We start from the raw sequence: 26573 nt of genomic DNA on the forward strand, positions 1-26573 counted from the left end.
CTATCTGAGCTCTTGATATTCATACAAGTGGCTCTCTTTTCTCCAAAGGTCTCTCTAATTTTCCTGTAGGCAGTATCTATCTTGCCCCTAGTGAGATAAGCCTCTACATCCTTACATTTGTCCTCTAGCCATCCCTGCTTAGCCATTTTCCACTTCCTGTTGATCTCATTTTTGAGACATTTGTATTCTTTTTTGCCTGCTTCATTTACTGCATTTTTATATTTACTCCTTTCATCAATTAAATTCAATATTTCTTCTGTTACCCAAGGATTTCTACTAGCCCTCCTGCCTTTAATACTTCAACCCTCAGAGCCACCCATTCTTCTTCTTCTGTATCTCTTTCCCCCATTCCTGTCAATTGTTCCCTTATGCTCTCCCTGAAACACTGTACAACTTCTGGTTTAGTCACTTTATCCAGGTCCCATCTCCTTAAATTCCCACCTTTTTGCAGTTTCTTCAGTTTTAATCTACAGTTCATAACTAATGGATTGTGGTCAGAGTCCACATCTGCCCCTGGAAATGTCTTACAATTTAAAACCTGGTTCCTAAATCTCTGTCTTACCATTATATAATCTATCTGAAATCTGTCAGTATCTCCAGGCTTCTTCCATGTATACAACCTTCTTTTATGATTCTCGAACCAAGTGTTAGCTATGATTAAGTTATGCTCTGTGCAAAATTCTACCAGGCGGCTTCCTCTTTCATTTCTTACCCCCAATCCATATTCACCTACTACGTTTCCTTCTCTCCCTTTTCCTACTACCGAATTCCAGTCACCCTTTGACTATTAAATTTTCGTCTCCCTTCACTATCTGAATAATTTCTTTTATTTCGTCATACATTTCTTCAATTTCTTCGTCATCTGCAGAGCTAGTTGGCATATAAACTTGTACTACTGTAGTAGGTGAGGGCTTCGTGTCTATCTTGGCCACAATAATGTGTTCACTGTGCTGTTTGTAGTAGCTTACCCGCATTCCTATTTTTTATTCATTATTAAACCTACTCCTGCATTACCCCTATTTGACTTTGTATTTATAACCCTGTATTCGCCTGACCAAAAGTCTTGTTCCTCCTGCCACCGAACTTCACTAATTCCCACTATATGTAACTTTAACCTATCCAATTCCCTTTTTAAATTTTCTAACCTACCTGCCCGATTAAGGGATCTGACATTCCACGCTCAGATCCGTAGAACGCCAGTTTTCTTTCTCCTGATAATGATGTCCTCTTGAGTAGTCCCCGCCAGGAGATCCGAATGGGGGACTATTTTACCTCCGGAATATTTTACCCAAGAGGACGCCATCGTCATTTAACCATACAGTAAAGCTGCATGCCCTCAGGAAAAATTACGGCTGTAGTTTCCCCTTGCTTTCAGCCGTTTGCAGTACCAGCACAGCAAGGCCGTTTTGGTTAGTGTTACAAGGACAGATCAGTCAATCATCCAGACTGTTGCCCCTGCAACTACTGAAAAGGCTGCTGCCCCTCTTCAGGAACCATACGTTTGTCTGGCCTCTTAACAGATACCCCTCCGTTGCGGTTGCACCTACGGTACGGCCATCTGTATCGCTGAGGCACGCAAGCCTCCCCACCAACAGCAAGGTCCATGACTCATGGGGGGAAACCTATCACTAACTGCTGTGAAACTAATAACATTTGACTTCACTAACCTACTAAGAAAGCCAGTACTGTGATGGCCTGAATCCTCCTCCATGATACGTCAGTATACATTTCCCCCATGTAAGCATTCCTTGTCCTTCCCATCATATTTCCTGTACTGCCACACTACTTTCACTCTACACCAGTCCATGTTTTCTCTAATTTTTTGCAACTTGCCAGGTCTCTTGAAGTGTCCTCACTTTACTTTATATCCCTTTTCATCGCCAGGTCTCATCATCCTGCAACTCTTATCCTTCCACTGATTCCGTTTTAGGAGATGTCATTCGTATGCCCAGTCCCCAACTTGGATTACCAGACATTTTCATACTTTTTCCATGGATGGGAGGAAGGGGTGGGGATGTGTTAATCCCCTAGGGAAGTTATTCCCCTAATGGGGTTGGCTTTCCTATACCTATAGAGTCGTTCCTGCTGCCCCATGTGAGACACCCTTGGTTTGGCTCCTCTGTCAAGGTCCATCCAGCTTTGAATACCCTGTCAGTAGCTATGCTACCAGTAGCATAGCCTTCAATTTTACTGGAGGATGCTGACACTCTCAGCCATCCCTGAAGGCCAGTACCGGAGCACTCTTCCTGTTGAGTTGATTGTATTTTACTCCCACCAGCTGTTGCATGCAACTTCCATTAGTTGCTACAGCAGGGTCAGTTACCTGCCAGCTGGCTCTGTCGGTCCATGCCTAGCTGCACTCAACGTTTACATACGTATGTTGAACAAGACATGTCACAACTCACAAAAGCTGCCTTACATCATTCCTAGCATGAACTACTTTTTCTTGACTTTCCACTTTTGATATTGTCACTTGAATGTCGTAGATCATTTGTCTCTGTCTGTACTTAAACCCCACCATATAAGGACTGTACACATTTTAATCCACATTACACTGGCAGATGCTTTCTCCACATCTACAAAGATTACAAAAGGTCTGGATTGTTCCTCCAGCACCTTTTTCCATCCTGACACTAAGCTCTTCTTCATCCATATGTCTAATTTTTATGTATATTCTGGTCAACAGTTTGCAAGCTTGACTTGTTAGATTAATTGAAGGGGTTGATGGAAGAAAGTTATAACCTTTCATTTAGTAAGTATTAGTTTGATCACTTTATCTCTCGTATTTTTAAATGCACATCATGCTGGTAACACACAGTTCCACATGCACCATCAGAAAATGCTGTTTATTTGGATGAACTGCTTTGTTTTATTGTCTTTGTGTTCTTATCTTTGAATTTAACAAAATATATAACATGCAGTAAAGCTCTTGTGGGTCAGCATTTTCTTCCGTCGACACCTTCCATTGTCCCAACATTATTTACATTTATGGTACTATTATGAGCCTTCTGTGGCAATTAGCTAGCTTTTCTGGAAATCTGATAGTAACACACCTGTTTCATAGACTTTTATGCCAATCCAAATAACCAAGTTTATACACCTTCAAATGTATACATCAACACCCTATTTGTTTCTGTTCAAATAATTTAATGCACTGACTGCATTACTGGAACATGTATTTCTTCCACTTTTTCCACATTTTTTCACCAACATCTAGTAGGTTAACAGCTTCACATTTTATTTTTCTGAAGTTCTATTTAACCTTCCAGTACACTGTCAATTTTTCCTAAAACCACATTTTCCTCAGTACCTTAACATATGTTCCTCATTCATCCTAATTTAGCCTCTATTCTTCCTGTTAGTGCTCTGTCTGGCCTCAATTGTTTCTTTGTTTACTATATTTGACTCCTCATCTACTGAAACACTACTAATACTTTTACTTAGGCCATTAGTCACTACCTCTGAGAACTTCCAATTCCCTATAATTTTGTCTTAAATTTTCTGCATTTGACTCCATTGTATATTCTTTCTTTATCCTCGTAATTGACAACAAACTGTTCACCAAAACTAAGTGCAGCACAGAGAAAAAGAGAAAATTTGAAATAATTGCAAAACTGAAATAATATTACAAAACTTTATTTGAAGCTCAGAATTATGTTGTACAGGACTGGAAATCACATCATTCAGGTGCTGTCCATTTTGAAGTATGTATTCAGTAAGTCATTCCCAAAAGTCCTGGATAGTACGGTTCAAAGTTTCAATTGGTGGTATGTTCTTGTTCAGTCTGTCTCTTGAGCTGAGCAAGAGTTCTTACTGTAATGTGGAAAATGATACTCTTCAGAGGACCTCATTACAATGAGTCGCAAACAAAGGTCTGGAAACAATAGCGACCAGGTGGTACCATACTTTGAAACTGCATGATTCTCCCTATCCCCTCAAAACTTTTACTGCTACTGTACATACTCTGGCAGTGTGTAGAGTGGCTCCATTCTGTGGAAAACAATAGCTGAATGTCAAGAAATACATTGAGTCTTTGTGCCAGACACCTCTCTAACAAGTTGATGTAAAGCTCTCACTCATCCTTGTCTTTAAAAGAAGAAGAAGTAGTAAGGGCCTTTCACAGTACAGCACAACACTGTATACTATACAGTAACTTTCCATTTCACAGTATACTTTTTCTTTATTCTCCTGAATTGCATTCATCTGTCCATCAGAACTACATTATGGTCAGCCCTCAACTGGCTATGTCTTTTTTAGAATTTTGTTTCTGTATCTTTAACCATGACGTAGTCCAGCTGACACTTATCTGTGTCTCCTCGTCTTGCAATTTTGGAAGAGAGTGGTAATTTCAACCAGTTGAAAACTATTTTCAACCTCCTAATACACTTCATTAGTCCCTCATTTTCTCATCTAGCCTCTATTGTGATGTGGGCTTCTAAATCTGTACAGTCATAGTTGGTGTTAGCTTCATTTCAATCCTCAGAGGACTAATTCTGTCAGTGTGCTGATGGCAATTAGTCCTATCTTTCTACTCACATACTAACATTTTTTACATCACTCATTGATGCCATTATTGCCCTACAGTTATCAGAACAGAAATATGTCCTCTTTCCATTTCACTTCAGTAAACCTGACCAAGCCGTGCTTTAGCCTGCTTAACTGTTTTCAGAACCTCCAGTTTCCCTACATCATTCCTCCATGCTCACTCAGTGCTCTGTGGAGTATTTTCATTCTGTTGGGAATGTACACCAGAAACTATTTAGAATGGCGAAATTACCCTGAACATCACAGCAGGAGCTGCTGGAAATACTTAGTAAAAGGAATAGCAAGATTTTGTCCAGTCTTTGTTTGTCAGATAAAGATTCTCACTCCTAATCAACTGCATCACATCAATCCTCAACCTCCATATCTATTATGCTTGAAACCATAAGGCACATCATTTTCAAATCAGCTTTTTTTCACCCACGTAAAGCATATTACCCAATAAACACATTCCATCCACTAACTCATCCTCAGAGAGGGAGAATGCATCTAGTTGCTGGATGTTCAATCCTACAATTTTGTCCACTTACCTGGATTGCATCCTTTGTAGAGTTTATTGTAGAAGAAAGCAATAAATAATTTCTACCCCTCTATGCAAATGCGACCCATTCTTCCCTGTATGACAGGTACGATACAGTCTGTGATGAAATTTACCCTTTTCAAGCATTATGTCCCCCTGTGCCTCAAGTAAAGCAGCACTACATGAGCGCTAGTCAAAATATAATGTGATGACAATGCACATTTTACGAGAACTGATGTTAAGAGACCAATTTCATTTGATGGTTTCAATACCTTATTTGTTTTACTTCATTTTTCGTGTATCTTCAGTGAAGTAACATATAAAAACATCTTCAATAAATGATCAATTCTTGGCATACTTCTATTACTTTTTCTTCTGTTTCATGCCTGTCAATTGATACTGAAATTGAATTACAGCTAGAATAGATCTTACAATAGAGTAATGACTCGTATAGAATAAAGCAGTATACCAACAATACACAATATGGGAAAGCATTATTTATCGAAGACCACAGCTGTAGGTTCCTTTCAGAACACAGACATAGTAATATCTGTTTGCTTTTGTTACGTAAAATTATTTCTTTATTTCATGTAAAAAGTAATACAAAAATTATAAGTTAACTCGTACCAGCAGAAATACATGAATCGGATTTGGCCAATGTCAATCCAAAGTCCATACCCAAGAAGGATAGGGCACATGTACTTCATTCCATTGTTTCTAGTCTCATGTTGTGCACGTGCTCTCTGACATCATTTACGTGTACAGCGGAGCTGGCTCTCTTTGATGATTCCATAGAACACCAGGGCCTACTGTACAGCTATCATCAGCATAAGAGGATTAATAATTACAAACACTCAAAAGCATTGAAAGCATGCTGTTACACAGTTCCCTTCTCTCTCTCTCTCTCTCTCTCTCTCTCTCTGCACATCCCAGATCAGAAGAATAACCTTTAAAAGCTCCTGTCATTGGCACTGGATTTTACCAATGTCCAAACACCCATTCAAATAACAGGTTTTTTGACTCCATTTTGCAGTCATATGTAACTAGAACAATACGGAGCCACTCAGTGTTCCACTGACAAAGCATAGCTTCAGAATGGCAGCTCACCCAGAGTTTGCACTCTTAATGACATCTCAATATTCACATCATGCATGTGCCATTCACCTTCACAGTGAAATTCTATTTCAAATCATCCTTGAGATCTAGGCATTTAAGGCTGTATCTCCAGTTCCTGAGACAACTTTTAATAAATATCCATGGGGATTTTTAATGTAATTGGATAGTTTTTACACTGGCAGTTCTAGATGGACTGCTTATAATGCTAGCCTCCCTCTGGCAACTTTATTTTATATTGTTAACACAAAGCCAATTTCATTTTGCTTCTGACTAAATGAACCCTGAACAGCCAACCAGTTGTATTTGAACATCCTGACAGCATCCATAATTGAGACATCATATCACCTATGTTAACCTCCAAGCTCCTGATGTATTGGTTTTACAGTCTTCAGGTCTTACAAAGTCTTTTTTCATGTTGAGTGTAATGAACCTCCCAGCAATCATGGGCTAATATGTGGCTCTGAAAAAGATTCAATTACCAACCAACAGCAACAAATTTTGCAGTCTTTTGGGTTATGAGGGCAAAAACTACTTTTACTTTTAGAGAAGGGTTAGTGGTATAATATAGGGTTCACTGATTCCATAACCATTCCATTAGCTCACGAAAGGATTATTAAGCATCAGGAATATTTCTGGAAAACATGTCAACTTAAATAGCACCTGTAGACAGTGATCAGATAATGACTGACCATATTGCCAAGATAACCACCACCATAGGTCTGAAACAGCATCCCCTTGCCATCTTCTAATCACTGAGAGCAGGGAGTTGGACATATCGAGTCCTGTAACTGCCCCTCCCTTATGTGGAAGCTAATGGTGGTGTATCTGGTCAGTACCATTCAGAAACAGCCCCAGATCAAGATAATTCAGTATTTCTTGGTAGGGAGGATGCAGCATGTTAACTTGGATGGACAGTAATCATTGACAAATATAAGTGGCTTCAAGCATGCCGTAGGGAAATGTGTTTGAACCCTTGTTGCTTACATTGTATATTCATGACCTCACTGACAATATTAATAGTAGCTTCAGATTTTTACATATCATAAAGTTGCCTATAACAAAGAAAAGCTCCAAACATACCCAGTTACACTGACAAGATTTCAAAGTTGTGCACAGATTGACAACAGATCTTGAATGTTCAGATATATAAAATTTTACATTTCACAAAACACAATAATGCTGTATCCTATGACTACAGTATCAATGAGTCACAGCTGCAATCAGCCAATTTTACATCCATCTGGATATAACAGTGTTCAGGGATATGTAATGGAATTATCACATAGGCTCAGTCGTAGTTAAAGCAGGTAGCAGACTTTGGATATTGGGTAGGCTGTACTGGGTAAATGTAATAAATGTGCAAAGAGAATGCTTACAATTGGAGATTGATGCCAATTACCCATAAAAGCCTACTTACAAAGTTTCAAGAAACTAGTATTAAGTGAAGAATACAGTGATATTCTTCAGCCCCCTACATATTGGTCCTGTAGGGATTGTACAGAAAAGACGCACTGATAGATTTCAGCACTTATTCTTCCTGCACTCCATGTGTGGCTGGAATTGTAAGAAATCCTATTGTGGTACCAAGCTACATAACCTCTGCCATGCACTTCACAGTGGTTTGCAAAAAATACACACACACACACACACACACACACACACACACACACACACACACACACACACAGGGGGGGAGAACAATGTCTAGTACAACACTGTGGCATTCAAACTAACTTTCAAGTTTATTTTTTAAGGTTACAGAAAAGGATGCAGAAATGTAATTAATATTGCAGAGTGTTCCGAGTATAAGTCAGCTATTTACACAGGTGGTTAAATCAACAGTATCAAACAAATGAATTTTCTAACATAGAATAACAATTCTTTGCAAATCGAAATTATTTAGCATAACAGGCACAGGTATGACAAATGTAACACTATTAAGCACTTATTATTCTAGCACATATTTTTCTAAAAATAACAGTATATATGTGAAGCCCATTTGGAAGGTATCATGGACATCACTCCTCTCAGATGATAAATTCAAATATAGCACATATTAAAATAAAGTGAAACAGTATTCATAATGTGAGAGGTAATTCTTTTGTTTAATCATACACTGCAGTTCACACAGGGACTACAAAAAATGAAGCACAGTGTTCTTTTGAAACAAATATCTCCATGTATGACAGTGTAAAACAAGAAAATGTAAGTACAAACAATCTCTCACAGGGAATGGCTCAGTCATCATCTGCCTCAAGGTTTATGTGATTTCCAAATTTAGCATAAAGGTAAGTTTTCAGTTCACTCATTTGGTTTTTTATATTACTGCATTTATCCTCCAAATCCTTTGTTTCTGATAATATCTTGTTTTTGGCTTCCTCCAACATTTTCTGGAAATCATTGTAATATAAATAAATTCAAATAATAATAATAATAATTCAAAAAGTATAAAATATAGCTTATATTATTCTAAGTACCTCTGTTTGTTCAATATCTTGATTGATGAAAACTTCACCCATAAAATACGGAACAAATTCTGTTTGGTCCATTAGCGTCAATTCATCACATGCCTCCTCCAAATTCTTCAGCTGGTTCTGTAACAAAAACGTAAATTCGCATGCTATTAACTTGACAGTACACAGAAATTTAATGAACAAATGAAACTTCACAGAATTTTACAGAAAAATATCTTTATCAAAAAATTCCCAATTTACAGCAGTATTCCAGAATGAGATTTTCACTCTGCAGCGGAGTGTGCACTGATATGAAACTTTCTGGCAGATTAAAACTGTGTGCCAGACTGAGACGAACTCGGGACCTTCGCCTTTCATAGGCAAGAGCTCTACCGTTTTACAGCAGTATTGTTTATGTTTGCATTACTCAGTAATCTCTACATCATCTAGATGGAGAACTACCTCCACTGAACGACTCCAAATGTCCATTTCTACACACACACACACACACACACACACACACACTACAAATTTTACAATATCCTTGTGGTTTCATTCCAGCAAATGGTAACTGAAAATAGTGATTAACTTATTAATATTACATTGTTGAGGTATTTTTACTATGTATATCCTGCAGGAAACTGGGGTCTAGTGCAGCAGGGGATACAACCCGTCGGCTTCGGACAATGACGTCACAAGTCGCCAGATAGCAGTTTATCATTTTCGCTTTTGCTGTTATGTTTCAGTTTCGTTTTTTTACTGATTGCTTAATAAAGTGGATCTGTTTATTCTATCTCGTGAGATTTTTTTTAAAAAGCCAAAAAACACTTATCAGCCACTGAAGGGAGCTACAACACTAAGAAGCATCGCTTCTCGATTGGCGACTTGTGACATCAATGTCCAAAGCCGACGGGTTGTATCCCCTGCTACACTAGTCCCGGAAACTGAATCAGTTGCAACAATACCTAACACCCATCATCTGTTACACTGAAAGCATCTCTGCTGTTAAAAAACATACATTTAGTGCCGAAAAGTCCACCCTATCTCCTGAAAACTTAATATTTCTTGTACTGTTGCTAGTTATACATTGTCACATTTGTAATATGTGTGTCTGGTACAATGAGTGATAACATGCCGGAACTGGTACACAACGTATCACTTCAAACACAAAGTATCTAAAAACGTATTTTGCTTTAAGTGAGAAGCAGATGCCCTTTCATGTGTTACCATCAGCAACTTGTACATTCACTATTTTTATCATCAGCAGTGGCAGATCTAAGCAAAATATGCCAACTTCGTTCAAATGAGTCTGCACTGGTTGAGGCACTTCCCTTTGGAAACTGCAAGTACTTAAAGATTTTGGCTGATAAAACATTTAATTTATCAATTTTTACTACGTCTCACAGCACTGGTTTACATGACAATGGATTAAATGAGTACAGTGTGTAAAAAAGTAAAATATATTTAATGAGCCCCCCCTCCCAACATCCAGATCACATTAGAGTTCAGAAATGATACAGCAGAAATTTTCGCTGGTGTTTTTTTTTCTTACACTAGTTTTGAGACGGTTGTTTTTGTTGTTCTCCAGGAACCTTCAGCATCCAATGTAATAGAGCCATATGCTGCAGAATCAAAAACTAATTTCTTTTGCATTCTAGTTTAACAGTTGGGGGGGGGGGATCTTTGGTTGGCATTGTAATCGTCTACTCTTAACACTTAAACTGTTAAAAAAAATTCATAAAAATATACAACAAGTACAAATAATACTGCATATGCACTTGATTCACAAATAACTTCAACAATGTCATTGTTTTAGCTAGGCCTAAGCTAAATTTTACCATTAGAATTCAAAATGTTGCTTTTTTTAACTTCTTTACAGACACTATGCACTATAAAAAGGTTTGCACCATAATCTGGTTGGCTTCAAGAGATTTGCATGCACTGGAAGCTCTTTTAACTAGCATTATCACAACAAAGTACGTATGCTGTGGCCTGGTGCAACATCAGGTGGTCAAAAACCTCTAGGCCTCCAATGACTGAACTATGTGGAACATCAGGTTACTTATGTAATGGCATGCTTCACCCACCATCATACGAGTTCATCGTATATGAGTTTTGTATCACAAGACCGAGGAGAGATACAGAAGTTCAAATGTGTGTGTGTGTGTGTGTGTGTGGGGGGGGGGGGGGGGCAAGATTGCAGTGGCCCACAAGCCAGGTAGATTTTACAACAATTACATATGACCAGGTCAATTTACAGAAATGTTAGTATTTGGTGGAAATGCAATGAAAGTACTTAAGATGATCACAATTCTGGTAAATCTACGAAATTTTCTGACAAGGATCTCTGGATGATAAAGTATTCTCCTGCCAGGAGTCTTGATCAACAATGATTGGATAGAGGCTTGGCAAACCACATGTATTAGCTTACTGTGACATGAACTTCCTTTTGGAGGAAACATGATTTTATGACAGATACATTCCACAGGAATTAAAAATTCCCAATTGAATGGATGTATCACTGGCAGCTACCAACACCTAATGAAACAAGAGCACTTCTGGTAAACCACAAAATCTATTCAGTTTCAAAACCACGTTGAAGCGAAATTTCATAGGAATTCTAACATTCTCAATGGGATGGGTGAATCAGTAGCAGGTATCAACACCAAATCAGACAGAGCACTTATGATAAACCATAGCATCTATCTAGTTTCAAACAGGATACCTTCATGTTCATAGAAAGAGACCCTCAAGAATTACATCATACATGGATGAAAAGACTGTGTAGTAATACTCTGCTAGTAAATACCAGTACCTCTCATTGAGTCCAGTCAAAAGTGGAACTAACCCAGCAAAGCCGAGCTACAAAATGTCCTTTCCAGTAATACAGAATGACTTGTAAAAAAAGAATGTATATTGACTATAAAGAGGTGCAAAAATAGTTGAGAAATCAGTCATGGAAATGAACAATTTGTGACATAAGATCCAGCCTTACATAACCAACTGAGTGTATAGTACACGAGCATACCACCTTGACATGTAAAGGCTAATCCACATGTAGCAAATGTATATGTCCAGCTCAGGGAAACAGTGCACCATATTCCGAGACAGGAATGCGAGTTAAATTCTCCGGAAGGCATCCTGCATACCTTTACCTATAAGTGTGTTCTGCAATTACCAGAAAAATCATATGTAAGAGTTCCAAAGCTCTCTACACCAGTTCCAGAAATTGGTCACTGTTCCCCCATCCACTATGATGCAGAAAACGGTGTAGGGGAAACTAAATTAAATAACAAGAAACTATCAGTCCCACAAATCCACTGTGAACCACTGAATCTGATACTGAAGTTCGGACTTTGTTGAGTGGAGATGTGTAAAATGTAAAGAAGAAAATACATCAGAAGTGGAACTGCTGAACTTAACAAATGTGAATGACTTTCAAAGCTTTAATGACTTTCAAAGGAGAGAATGATGAAACCATACACTCCTCTACAACAAACACAATGTTGGTTGAAATACCCTCCAATTAACTTCAAATGGAACAACCTCTGTGCTAACATCTTTTTAAAGATTTCAAGTGGAACCAACATCAAACCAGTTGCTTCAAATTTAACAATAAAATACTTAAATGGATGCATCTCCATTAGTAACAATGTAATTGGATAATAACTGGTATTCCATGGAAACTGAAAGGCAACCCTGCCTCAAACGTTTTGATGTAACACCTACAAAAACTATTCCACACAATGGCATCCACCTTTTAGGTACAACACACAAATAAATGATAAAATTTTCACACAGGTCTTTACGAGCACCCCGAAGCAATACAAATCCATACTGATGGCTCCACAACAACGACACTTGTGTTGATAAGCAAATTCTATATGGTGTCCAGGTACCCCTTCTGACTTTGTACAATTGCAATTAATTTGTAAAAGAGTATCTGAACTTCAAGTATTGTGATCGTCAATGCATGACCACACAAACAGATTTGAAAAAGAAAGGAATTACATTGATGTTTGTGAATGAATCATCTGAATGCGGCATGGACTAGCAAGTTCCAACCTGTTGTGCTCTGTTGCACAATTTCCAAATGCCCTGTCTTGTTCGAGAGGGTTTTTTCTAATCAATGTGCAATATATCGCAGCACACACAGGCGGAATGTGGTTTTCTGGTCTGAGGAAAATCCCTAAATGCCAATTTATCCCTGCTTCCCAGATCAAACTGCTTTTGTGTTTCTTTAGTCAGGTGTTAATGCTTCTTTTTGTACTCCCTATATACACCTGTCAGTTTGGATTCCGTAGAAACACTGGAACACGTGAGGCAATACTGACGTTACGACTTATCTTAGAAGAAAGATTAAGGAAAGGCAAACCTACGTTTCTAGCATTTGTAGACTTAGAGAAAGCTTTTGACAATGTTGACTGGAATACTCTCTTTCAAATTCTAAAGGTGGAAGGGGTAAAATACAGGGAGCGAAAGGCTATTTACAATTTGTACAAAAAGCAGATGGCAGTTATAAGAGTCGAGGGACATGAAAGGGAAGCAGTGGTTGGGAAGGGAGTAAGACAGGGTTGTAGCCTCTCCCCGATGTTGTTCAATCTGTATATTGAGCAAGCAGTAAAGGAAACAAAAGAAAAATTCGGAGTAGGTATTTAAATTCATGGAGAAGAAATAAAAACTTTGAGGTTCGCCAATGACATTGTAATTCTGTCAGAGACAGCAAAGGACTTGAAAGAGCAGTTGAATGGAATGGACAGTGTCTTGAAAGGAGGATATAAGATGAACATCAACAAAAGCAAAACAAGGATAATGGAATGTAGTCTAATTAAGTCGGGTGATGCTGAGGGAATTAGATTAGGAAATGAGGCACTTAAAGTAGTAAAGGAGTTTTGCTATTTGGGGAGCAAAATAACTGATGATGGTCGAAGTAGAGAGGATATAAAATGTAGGCTGGCAATGGCAAGGAAAGCGTTTCTGAAGAAGAGAAATTTGTTAACATCCAGTATTGATTTAAGTGTCAGGAAGTCATTTCTGAAAGTATTCGTATGGAGTGTAGCCATGTATGGAAGTGAAACATGGACGATAAATAGTTTGGACAAGAAGAGAATAGAAGCTTTCGAAATGTGGTGCTACAGAAGAATGCTGAAGATTAGATGGGTAGATCACATAACTAATGTGGAAGTATTGGATAGGATTGGGGAGAAGAGACGTTTGTGGCACAACTTGACCAGAAGAAGGGATCGGTTGGTAGGACATGTTCTGAGGCATCAAGGGATCCCAAATTTAGTATTGGAGGGCAGCGTGGAGGGTAAAAATCGTAGAGGGAGACCAAGAGATGAATACACTGGGCAGATTCAGAGGGATGTGGGTTGCAGTAGGTACTGGAAGATGAAAAAGCTTGCACAGGATAGAGTAGCATGGAGAGCTGCATCAAACCAGTCTCAGGACTGAAGACCACAACAACAACAACAACAACAACAACAACAACAACATATACACCTGACAGCATGTCCAATGGATTTTATATACTCCTTTGGGGCAAGCAGCAGGTATAATTCCCTTGCAGTATTCAAACATTTGCATGTCTTTCTTGTTAGTTAAAACCAGGTTGAAAACCTTTGATGATCCACAGGCCCGATTCACATATTTACTTAAGGTCACAGGCCACCTCGTCATGTGATAAGGACAACAGCATTCGAAGTGTATCAAGTCAAAACTATAGCGCAGTTTTTCGTATTTGTTTTTATTTTGCATATTTGTACACATTTGTGCATCTTTTCCTGTTAACCAGCTCACAATTAACTAACACCTTCATTTGCTCATTTCCTATGTCATTTCCCATATTTGTCCCAACACCATCCCTGCCACAATAGACCCCTGCTCTATCTTTCTGCACCCTATCCTCATTCCTTCACAACCTTATCTTCTCTTCCATCCAATTCACCACCTGGTCCTCCTCAACTCAGTGTGCTGCCTTCCTGGATGTTTACCACCACCTCTCTGCTCCATCTACATCACTGTCCACATTAAACCCACCAACCACACACAATACCTGCATTCCAACAGCTGCCATCCCTTCTACACTAAAAAATCCCTCCCATACAGCTGGTCAACCACAGATGGCATATCTGCAGAGAGAGCTCCCTTGCCCAGTATGCTGGGCAAAGGCCTTCACAGACAGGACACGGAACGGAAATGAGTCACAGACAAGCACAACAAGAGACTGGCTTTCAGCCAGAAGGCCTTCTGAATGACTGACACTGACACACACACACACACACACACACACACACACACACACACAGCCTCAATATTTATGGTATTTCCAAATTGCTTGTATATCAATTGTATACAGTGCCATATATGCATCTTAAACGAAGGTTATTTCATCTCATATAATCAATGGACAATAACAATCTTGATAGCATGCAGAGCTGCATCAAACCAGTCTTCATACTGAAGATGACGACAAGAACAATATGTATCTAACTCCTTTCTATGCTAATGTTAACAAACTGAGGTCTTTGTAGACATCATTTTGATCCTAGTGTTGCTTTTAACTATTTTTCATGAATAGAGAAGTATTGGCAATGACTAACGACATTACTGGATATTTGTATTGTGGGGTAGTAGTCAAAGTGTGCACGTTTTGAAAAGGTATTTGCAGGATGTTCTTGAATTAACACCAGTTATAATTCTTATAACACACTTCTGTATTCTGAAAATAGGCCTACTATCCTCGTAACTTAAATTATAGGTTCCCAATATATTATTGAAATTACTGAAACTGTTGAATAACTAAGAACTGTATAGCCCATCTGGGTGTAAAAAACCGCGGCGCGCCCAGCTCCAATTTTGGAACAAGAGCAAGCAAATCATTGCTCCTCTATAACTACTAGAAGCAAAGTTTCATGACTGGGTCAAACTACTACAAACCTCATAAACAAAAGCAGATATTGTTTTGTCTGGATTCGGCAGTGGGTGATAAGTGAAATGATAAACTTGTTAGGCTGGAGAGAACTGCATCCACGTAACTTCTAATATCAATTTTTGATGAAAAGCGTAAAAATTTGTAACTTTCTCAGTGTAATATAATCAACCATAGGAACTGTGTAGGATCGGTTCTTGGGTGACTGTAACATTAAGTATACATTTTCTAAAACCCAAAGATTGGTACAGGAAAGTGTGTGCCATTTACATGGAGCTTGAGGGAAAATTATCTAAATTAATTTTAGCATAATACTGTATGAATGTTATATGACCCACCTGCTTTGATTTTAGTTCATCCTTATAATCTTCGAGCCTTGCATTATGTCTAGCAAATTCATTTATCTTTTGCTGGTCGTCATACGAGATGTGAACGTCTGAATCCTAGAACGAAGGTAATATATGGAACTGTTATTAAACTGTTTCATGTCACACTACTAAATACGACATTGAACTTACTTAAGAAAGGACAAACAGTAAAAAGAAAGTATTTTGTCATCTATCAAACGCACGTACCGGCTGAAAAGTAGCCGAATTCGAGCTTGCCATTTCCCACGATTAATACGGACTTCAATTAAATCGTAAACACTACCACTGCCGCCTCAACCACGGATTATGTGCCACAGAACAAAGATGTTCATAAAGAGAAGATGTCATATTTCCCCTTCACACCAAAAAGAACCAAAGCCTTATTAGGCAACGGAAATATCGTTTTACCTGGGTTCTTCAATTGGCGATACTGAGATGGGCGATATTTATTAGTTTATGACAGACTTCTTTAGTTAAAGAAAAACTTCTTTAAATTCGAATCAATTTATTAATGGTATCTCAAATCATTTACTACTGTCGCACTTGCAGGTTTTCGATGTTTATCTTATCTTTGATACCGTAGAATAGTGTCTTGAATGTTTGTATACAGTTTGTATTTATGTCACATCATCGGTATTAAACTGTTGATAAAAATTGTACCATTGGTTTGGAGTTGGCCTTGACAGTTTGTGAAAACGTTGATAATAATTTTAGACATTTAGGAAGTGATAGAAATGTTTCTCGGAATTCGAAGATGATGACATTTAAGGTTAATATATGTTGCTGCGATACTTAGTGCGTTCTAAATGTGATAAAATTGGAATCAGCAGTCGCAGAGCAGTTTAAAAAGAAAACTATGTGCAAAATAAAATATGCGTAGCTGATAAATGGGCCGTTCATGGCCGGAATTAAGTGGTAAGACAGTTTAAGGTACGCAGATATCTCAAAAAATCTTCATTTTGTTTCGAGAAAATATTTTCTGATGTGATTAAAATTTGTTCAAGGTATGCTGGATATCCGTTAAATCAAAAATCCTGCATGACTAAACCGGTACCCCTTTGCAGTTTAACAAATCTTCAACTACGGTTTCTGTGTCCCACAGATCTTGATGAGGTTTGTATTATGCATATGTACATACATTTGTTTAGTGACAGTCTGGTGTTGAGTGTGTACCCAGGCACAAGTGTTGCCCATCGAATGACTTATTTTTAATGTCACACAATGTAAAGTCCTGGATGAAATATCATATTTTTGTTACCTGGTAATGAATATAAACCAAAAAACTAACATTGTAAAAGTTATACTGCAATTTTGCCTTTTTTGTATTGCTTTGAATAATACCACATGGATAAGCATCAAATCGTATTTCTTGCAGCTTTTGTTGAAGTGTAGAACTAAGAAAACAATTTGACACAGTTAATAACTAATAATAAAATAATTGTGATCTATGTTCCAATAATATAACCACATAGGAAGGCAATAGTGTATTAAGGGATGATTGTTGTATAGTTTCAGCCTCTATAACAGTGCATATTGTTGTTAACAATGCCACTCCATTTGAGGTTTCTCTTGTTTCATATGCATTATTCTGAAAAAGAATGTCCTGAGAGAGAGACAACATGTTTTACTAAAAAGTTTCCATCAGTGGCAGTATGAAACATATGTTTCATGTTCCTATAATTTGCTGATGATGCTTAGTAATAATATTCGCACAAAGTTGACACTCAGCTCGGTGACTGATGGGAGCGACTGTAAACGGTAAATGCCTTTACAGTCGCTCCCATCAGCCACAGCGCTGAGTGTCAACTTTGTTTGCATGTGTAGTACACATTATTTATACTTTAGGTTAATTCATAGTAAACACTATTTTTTTTTTCAAGTGAGATAAACAGCATATTGCCAACCATTCATAAAATACTGTACTATATTTCTGTGAGCAGTGACTGTATTAGGTCTCTCTCTCTAAGGTAAAATATTTGGAACTCATTATATGAAAGTTTCACATATAAGATTATTTACCCAATCTTGTTTGTTCCAGTTAAAAGTCAGAAATAAAAACTAATAATATTTGTGACGGAAGGAAAACACCCCCTTTCCGAATGAAATGGAAACCATTCTGTTGGACAAGCAAATTTAAACTCAATGATTCAGTCTCCCATTTTTTTTTAAAAAAAAAAAAATGCTTTGCGTAAACTATACATGTGTTGATAAATCCAGATTTTTTTTTCCTGCAACTTAATTTATATTTTTATGCTTTTGTCCTTTTTTTATTGAGCAGAGTAATGTTTGGGTTCCAGACAAACTATCTGCTTTTTGTGTATTTTATATGTTTAATCCAGTAGAGTAGTTTCTGAATATTACTTTGCACTAACTGACGCAAATGGCTCCTCATGTCATTCATAGTATATTACAGTTTTCTAAATTTGTATTTATTTTTGTGTAGGCCTATATTTATAGGCCTAAAGAAAAGGCTCGCCAGAATGCTAGTGTCACTTTTATTGGTATCTGTCACAACATTCCTTCAGTAGATATTCTGCCATCAGCAACCATATTTTTAAACATATTTTTTCCTGTATTGCACCAAAACTTCTACATACCAGTTTGCACTAATATTGTATCAAGAAAATGAATAGGCTATGTTTATTAAGTATATAAGGAAAATTCGCTTGAGAAAACTATAAAATTACAAAGAGATGTAGTATCTGGCTAGTACTTTCCTTCAGTATACCAAAGTCCAGTACTGCCAGTAGACACACATCAAAGTGGAAAAACTATTCTTATGTATCAGAACTATTGGTTCCTTCCTTAGGCAGCAAAGAGGAATAGGCTGGGAACATAAAAGGGCAGGTAACTCAGATCCCAGAATGAGAGGGACTCTGTTGTGAGAACAGGCAGACAAGCGAAAACAAAGTCTCTATATGTCCATTGCTTGCCTGGGTTCGATTGCCACCAGGGTCAGGGATTTTCTCTGCCTCGTGATGACTGGGTGTTGTGTGCTGTCCTTAAGTTAGTTAGGCTTAAGTAGTTCTAAGTTCTAGGGGACTGATGACCATAGATGTTAAGTCCTATAGTGCTCAGAGCCATTTGTCCATTGCTTCACAGATGGTTTTAAGAGCTTGGCTGTCAGTACAGAATGTCAAATCAAACAGCTTTCAGCCATCTCAATTTCCAAATTATCATTTTATTGGACTACCAGTTTCAGCGATATATTACATCATATTCAGGCCTCCAAACCGATGTGTAGGAAGATTCCCATCTCTGTTCCAGTCAAAATAGGGGCCAGCATTAAATTACTGTGATCCATAGTTTCTACTTGAGGCAGTGATCACTTCAAACATCTCGTGCCAAGTCAGTGGTTTGCTAATTTGACATTCAGCAAAAACAAAGTTTCAGTTCACCGATGGTATAACAACAGAGCAAGGAATAAAGGTGGATAAAGGAACAGAACTGAGAAGTGAAATGAGTAGTTCATTTAAAAACTGAAAAGATGATTTGGGAAGCAATGGGAGAGGGAAATGAAGATATAAAAGAAGTAAAGAAAGTAACTGAATAAATAAATAAAATATGTAATAATAATAGGAGTTATGAGATTGTATGTTAACAGAGGTTATGTCAAGGATATGTTAGAGACCAAGCTATTATCTCTGAGGTTCAGTGAGCCTAGTATTGGCTGCAGGAACCAAATAGCCCATGTAACATTGTAAGCACTCAAGTCCCTGTAATTGTGTTGCAGAGCATGCCCAGTGACGGCATACTGAATGTCCCTGAAATGGACAATTCTTTGTTCACTCTGCACTCAATCAGTTTAGTAGTGATCTTTCCTATTTAAAATACTGTGCAATGAACACATGTAAATTAGTAAACAACATGCATAGGTTCACATGTTCTGCCTTTCATATTGCACAATTTACCAGTGGTAATGCTGGAGAAAATGGTAATGGATGGTGGGTGCGTGGGACAGGTTTTACAATGTGAGAGACTGTAGGATAGAACCCTTCGGGTTGGGTGGTGGACTGGAATGTCATATGGTTAAAATGTATGTTACAGAGGTTAGGAGTGTGGCTGAAGGCTATAGTGGGTGGCTTGGAGAGGATATTTCAGTGAGAGGATCTCATTTTGAAGCCTGATTAGAGAAAATCATAGCCTTGGTTGAGTAATATGTCGAAGCATTTGAGTCGTGAATAGTTCTGGAGAGTTATTGGAACTGAGACTTTATCAATCAGAGAATTTTAGAGAAAGATACTGCCAGGAGATTTGTATGTGGATAAGATCTGTGAGGGCATTTTGGGAGATTAAAATCTGTATAAAGTATTTAGTGTAGGTGATGAGGAGGGACTCGTAGGTGAAGCAGATGTGTTTGTCCCAGACTTCTGGACTGTGGGGAAGGGAGCATGTCTTGTGAAGGGATGGTAGCTGTCAAAGAACAGTTGGTGTTGTTTATTTGTAGGTGATACATGAGATGAGATATTAACACCAAGTACAGGCTAAAGTGCACATATGGTGTCAGCCATTCTTCCACTGCATGTTGCTGTTGGCAGCTTGTTTGTGTTGGCTACAGCTAATGGGGTGATAGCATATAGTAGCTAATGAGAATTGCTGAATCTAATGACTTGTTTTGGCAGAAGATATGAATTGACTATATTTGTTTTTGACATGGATACTACGAGATTAATGATTGTTGATCTGGCTATTATGGATTATCTACCTCTACATCTGTACTCTGCAAACCACTGTGAGGTGTATGGCAGAGAGTATGTCCCATTGTATCAGCTATTAGGGTTTCATCCTGTTCCATTCACATATGGTGCATGGATGAATGATTGTTTGAATGCCTCTGAGTCATGCAGTAATTATCCTTATCTTATCCTCATGATTCCTCTGTGAGTGATACATAGGGGGTTGTAGTATATCCATTGAGTAATCATTTAAAACCCGTTCTTGATACTTCGTTAATAGACTTTCTCGGGATAGTTTACATCTGTCTTCAGGAATCTGCCATTTCAGTTCCTTCAGTATCTCTGTAACACTCTCCCATAGGTTAAACAAACCTGTGACCATTCATGCTGCCTTTCTCTGTATACATTCAGTATCCCCTGTTAGTCTTATCTTCACAATGTCCTGATCTCTGAGGTTATGGTTAGGCGGTGTCCTAACAGTACAGTTTAAATTTATGAAATAATCTGTTATATATGACACCATTTCACACAATACATTCCATTATGCGTTCACGTAATGTCATACACTTGACATCACGATGACATTTGTGAAACACTATTTTCTGATTTGTTTTGCCATCTTGTCTGATTATGATTTGTCATATTCACTTCCCATTGTTCATCACACTGACAGTTACCATCTGTAGCATGCAACAGAAAAACCGCTGACACCGCAAGTGCACTTTTACCTTGAGCGCAGTCCACTCTGTAGTGAAGCGTTCAGTGCTTCTGACAACAGGCCCGGATTCAGTTCCCAGCCAGGTCGGAAATTTTCTCCACTTGGTGTGTGTTTTGTTATCCTCATCATCATCGACACACCAGTCACCCAATGTGGCGTCAACTGAAAAGACTTGCAGCTCAGCGACCAGACTTCCCCACATAGGGTCAGTGCCATACAGTCATTTCATTTTAGCCGAAGTACAGTGTTAATATTAAGTGCAGTTTTGGAGCTGCCTTATTATAAGATGCTGAAAAATGCTAATGCAAATTCTTTACAGACAAATGGAAAAACTGGTAGACCCCGACCTTGTGGAAGATCAGTTTGGATTCTGTTGAAATGTTGGAACACGTGAGGCAATACTGACACTACAACTTATCTTAGAAGTAAGATTAAGCAAAGGCAAACTTATGTTTCTAGCATTTGTAGACTTTGAGAAGGTTTTGACAATGTTGACTGGAATACTCTCTCTCTAATTCTGAGGTGGCAGGTGTAAAATATAGGGAGCGAAAGGCTATTTACAATTTTTACAGAAACCAGATGGCAGTTATAAGAGTCGAGGGGCATGAAAGGGAAGCAGTAGTTGGAAAGGGAGTGAGACAGGGTTGTAGCCCATCTCCAATGTTATTGAATCTCTATACTGAGCAAGCAGTAAAGGAAACAAAAGAAAAGTTCAGAGTAGGAATTAAAATCCATGGAGAAGAAATAAAAACTTTGAGGTTCGCCAGTGATATTGTAATTCTGTCAGAGACAGCACTGGACCTGGAAGAGCAGTTGAACGGGATGGACAGTGTCTTGAAAGGAGAATATAAGATGAACATCAACAAAAGCAAAATGAGGATAATGGAATGTAGTCGAATTAAATCAGGTGATGTTGAGGGAATTAGTTAGGAAATGAGACACGTAAAGTAGTACATGGGTTTTGCTATTTGGGGAGCAAAATAACTGATGATGGTCGAAGTAGAGAGGATATAAAATGTAGACTGGCAATGGCAAGGAAAGTGTTTCTGAAGAAGAGAAATTAATTAACATCAAGTATAGATTTAAGTGTCAGGCCGTCTTTCCTGAAAGTATTTGTGTGGAGTGTAGCCGTGTATGGAAGTGAAACATGGACAATAAATAGTTTAGACAAGAAGAGAATAGAGGATTTCCAAATGTGGTGCTACAGAAGAATGCTGAAGATTGGCTGGATAAATCACGTAACTAAAGAGGAGGTACTGAATAGAATTGGGGAGAAGAGGAATTTGTGTCGGAACTTGACTAGAAGAAGGGATCAATTGGTAGGACATGTTCTGAGGCATCAAGGGATCACCAATTTAGTATTGGAGGGCAGCGTGGAGGGTAAAAATCGTAGAGGGAGACCAAGAGATGAATACACTAAGTAGATTCAGAAGGATGTAGGTCACAGTAGGTACTTCGAGATGAAGAAGCTTGCACAGGATACAGTAGCATGGAGAGTTGCATCAAACTAGTCTCTGGGCTGAAGAACACAACAACAAGATGCTTCATTAGTATTTGATTATTTTCATTCTGCGAAGGAATTTGTATATGTTGTTGTATTGGCTCAGTGTCATTGCGTGAGCTCATTCTGCATGAAATCACCTTCTTTACCCTTTTCTGAAATATGCTTCATTTTTTAAATGTAATACTTAGGTCTTTTCAACATTTCTCATAGCTATTTTAATACTCAATTTGACCTCTTCTAATGCTATTGTGCAAATTTAATTCACATAAGCTCTTGTGCCATTAGTAAAGAAACAGATGTAACGATATTGTTTTTGGAACTATTATTAACGAAGACATGGAGAAGGGAGGAGCTTAGGACTATTGTAGAGATACTTTGTTATGCACCAGGAGGGTTTACAAAGCTGCTCTCTCTCTCTCTCTCTCTCTCTCTCTCTCTCTCTCTCTCTCTCTCTCTCTCTCTGTGGCGCAGTGGTTAGATACTGGACTCGCATTCGGGAGGATGACGGTTCAATCCCGCGTCCGGCCATCCTGATTTAGGTTTTCCGTGATTTCCCTAAATCACTCCAGGCAAATGCCGGGATGGTTCCTTTCAAAGGGCACGGCCGACTTCCTTCCCCATCCTTCACTAAATCGATGAGACCGATGACCTCGCTGTCTGGTCTCCTTCCCCAAAACAACCAACCAATCTCTCTCTCTCTCTCTCTCTCTCTCTCTCTCTCTCTCTCTCTTTTTCTCACTCTTTCACGAATTCTCACCATGTTAGCTTTTTACAGACTGCTATTCACTATTCATTGATCAAATAGTCTCCTTGCTATTTGTTTCCAGTTGATCACTATCTGTAATTTCTTTAAAAAAGTGTTCTTTAAGAACTCGGCCTTTAAGATTGCAGAGACATGACATGCCTATAGGCTGAGCATCACTAGCCTTTGTATCAACAGGAAGATCAGCAGTGTACTACATGTGTCCAATAAGAAGGTATTAACCAAATTGGGAACATGAAATCAAGTGCCATCCGTAGAATTTGTCGCAGTATGTAAGTCACACGTATTGCATATGTGTCCTAGAACAGAGTTCATCTGCTTCAAAAGAAGAGCTTTAAATGCCAAACTCTGGTCATATAACTACCACTTGTATGGTGAAGGTATGATGGTAAATGTGGATCAACATCCAAGAAGCACATTTCTACACATCTCCATGAAAATATGTAAACATCTCAGATATTCATAGAGTGTGTAACAGAGTTTGCTCTTTTTATGCTGAGGAAAGGTAAATACTAGTTCAATTTTTTGGTCCTGTCCTCCTCAGTTGCGCGTAATACTACGGTATGTTGATGATTTTCACTTATGGACCGTCTGACAGCAACTGAATAAAACACAATTTTAGTGCCATACGCGTTTCGCCTTTATTTTCTGCAAGGCATCATCAGTGGCAGGTTGCGTAGACAGTTTCTTACATATTACGCTCCTGTTGCATTTTTGGTCTTGTTCTTCTTCCTATGAGCGCCAATTTGCTGTTTTTTCTGCATTCCACAGCACTATGCACAGAACGCTTTTTTTTATTTAAAAAAAATAAAAAAAAAGCGTTCTGTGCATAGTGCTGTGGAATGCAGAAAAAACAGCAAATTGGCGCTCATAGGAAGAAGAACAAGACCAAAAATGCAACAGGAGCGTAATATGTAAGAAACTGTCTACGCAACCTGCCACTGATGATGCCTTGCAGAAAATAAAGGCGAAACGCGTATGGCACTAAAATTGTGTTTTATTCAGTTGCTGTCAGACGGTCCATAAGTGAAAATCATCAACATACCGTAGTAAATACTAGTGCTGATGTGTAATATCCTATATGGGAGCGCCTCATGTACCAAACCTCTCTAGAAACTTTCAACAAGACCAGTGTCACAATAGACCATCGGAGCACGTGCGAATACCTGTGTCAGCACCTGCACGTGTGTGTGTGTGTGTGTGTGTGTGTGTGTGTGTGTGTGTGTGTGTGTGTGTGATTCTGTCTTTTTCCCGTGTCCTTATAAACATTCTTGAGTGTGAAGCCAGTGCTGACCCTCATTCCAGTGACCATGTGCTTATATAGATAAACATTCCAGATACTGAAATCCCTAAAAGAAAGCTATTAAAATGGGTTTTCAGCAGAACAAATCTGATGGTGTCTAACCACCTGGAAGGACTTAAACACTAAGGTAGTGTTCAGCACTGGGTAAATGACATCACAAATGTAATCCATTACACTGCTAAGTGCCGATGCACCTCTACCAAACAACTCAGTTAATTTTTTTTGGGGGGGGGGGGGGGCGGAGGCAGTCTGCTTGCTGAATGATGAATGTCTTCATACAATGAGAAATTCAGCAAGAATTTATTATTTGTAGATGATTTTTATTTCAGTCAATACTTCAGGGCCTTGAGTTGTGGGTTGAAGTGACAGGTTTTTCAGTTTTTCAATTGTGGAAACATTTTGTGTCAATTGTAACCACACTTATCACATTTTAATGTTCTACAGTTGCAATTACTATTATCTATTTCACCCATTTTGTGAGATTTGTGGGCCTCATATGTGGTGACACTTGTCCTGACTTCGATGTGTAAAGGAGATGTAGCTCCAGGTTATGATAGGACATACATGTTCCAGTTTTATAATGCATTTGCATGATCCATGTTGGATATATCATGCATGGCCTGTGTACTTTTCAACACAGACAGGAATTAGGCTCATCACATAAACTTATAAAATTAGCCTTACTTCAAACTTTCTTGTGGAAGTGGGAGGACACCACTTGCAATCTGTCTGCAAGAAATCTTATTCCTTGGATCATTGCATCAAATAATGTTTAATGCTCAAGTACATTAAGACTGTTTGCTTTACATAAAGTCTCTCCAGCATTTTATAGATCATATAATGTTAATGGAAAACAGATATTTCAAAATACATAGGTGTCTATCCTTTGTGCATCCATTCAATTTCAGGTAAAATCAAATCAGTAAACTTCATTATTGTCATTTGCTGCTGGAATTCCATTCTTGGCCACAGCTTATTGATATACACATGGGGCCTTCCATTTCATGATCAGACCACAAGACAAAATTGAGAAAATTCATCACTCACAAACTCTTCATGGAGGGACATCTGTATCATTTCTTGCCTTATTTCTCAAGAACCTGGAAACAGGGACTGACAAGACCATTCCCCAAGAAGGAATCTGCCAAAAAACCCTCCAGCTACAGACCCAGCAATGTCTAAGACTTAAGAACATGTAGATCATGGTCAGTTTACTAATCACTTAATCTGGGATAACTTTCTAGACAAATACCAATTAGGTATATGCAAAAAACTGCAGCATGACAACAGCTCTTACAAAAGTTCCGGTCGAACTGAAGCTAGCTACGGACACTCAAGAAGACAGCATTATTTGCTTTTTGGACTTTAGCAAAGCTTCCAACATTGTTCACTTTCAAAACACACAAGCCAGAATTTTTCTATAAGTAATGTACATTGATTCCACTCACACATTACATTCTGCCAATAGTGTCTACTGATCAGAGAAAAACAGTTACAGTGGAGAGAAGTAGCGTAAAGGACCCCATAAAGATCAGTACTAGGTCCATTACTTTTCTCATTATATCTTAATACTATGTCACTGATCTCTCCCTCTCTCTCATGACAAGTATCACTGATGACCTCAGTTATACGTGTGTGCAAGACCAACATATTTGTGCGCAACCATCAAGCGTGTCAAA

At 38.4% G+C, this 26573-nt stretch overlaps 2 protein-coding genes across 3 annotated transcripts in view; one reads left to right on the forward strand and one right to left on the reverse strand.

The window, feature by feature from the left end:
• Nucleotides 1–7901: 7901 nt before the first annotated feature.
• On the reverse strand, nucleotides 7902–16298 carry LOC124789645 (probable prefoldin subunit 4). The gene is made up of 4 exons (XM_047257077.1): nucleotides 16138–16298; nucleotides 15901–16005; nucleotides 8656–8772; nucleotides 7902–8568 (listed from the first exon to the last, which is right to left on the reverse strand). The coding sequence occupies exons 1-4, from the start codon at nucleotides 16168–16170 to the stop codon at nucleotides 8416–8418; spliced, it is 408 nt and encodes a 135-aa protein (XP_047113033.1). The 5' UTR covers nucleotides 16171–16298; the 3' UTR covers nucleotides 7902–8415.
• Nucleotides 16299–16309: 11 nt separating this feature from the next.
• LOC124789644 (N-alpha-acetyltransferase 60) overlaps nucleotides 16310–26573 on the forward strand; it is a 113687-nt gene continuing 103423 nt past the window's right edge. Inside the window, exons 1-2 of one of the 2 annotated variants that reach the window (XM_047257075.1) lie at nucleotides 16310–16860; nucleotides 16935–17043. In XM_047257075.1, the coding sequence (XP_047113031.1) occupies nucleotides 16969–17043 (75 nt within the window). In that variant the 5' untranslated portion in view covers nucleotides 16310–16860; nucleotides 16935–16968. The remainder of the gene's footprint in view (nucleotides 16861–16934; nucleotides 17044–26573) is intronic. The other variant, XM_047257074.1, reaches the window with a different exon arrangement.

This window comes from Schistocerca piceifrons, chromosome 3 (genome assembly GCF_021461385.2).
Source record: "Schistocerca piceifrons isolate TAMUIC-IGC-003096 chromosome 3, iqSchPice1.1, whole genome shotgun sequence".
Lineage (NCBI taxonomy): Eukaryota > Metazoa > Arthropoda > Insecta > Orthoptera > Acrididae > Schistocerca > Schistocerca piceifrons.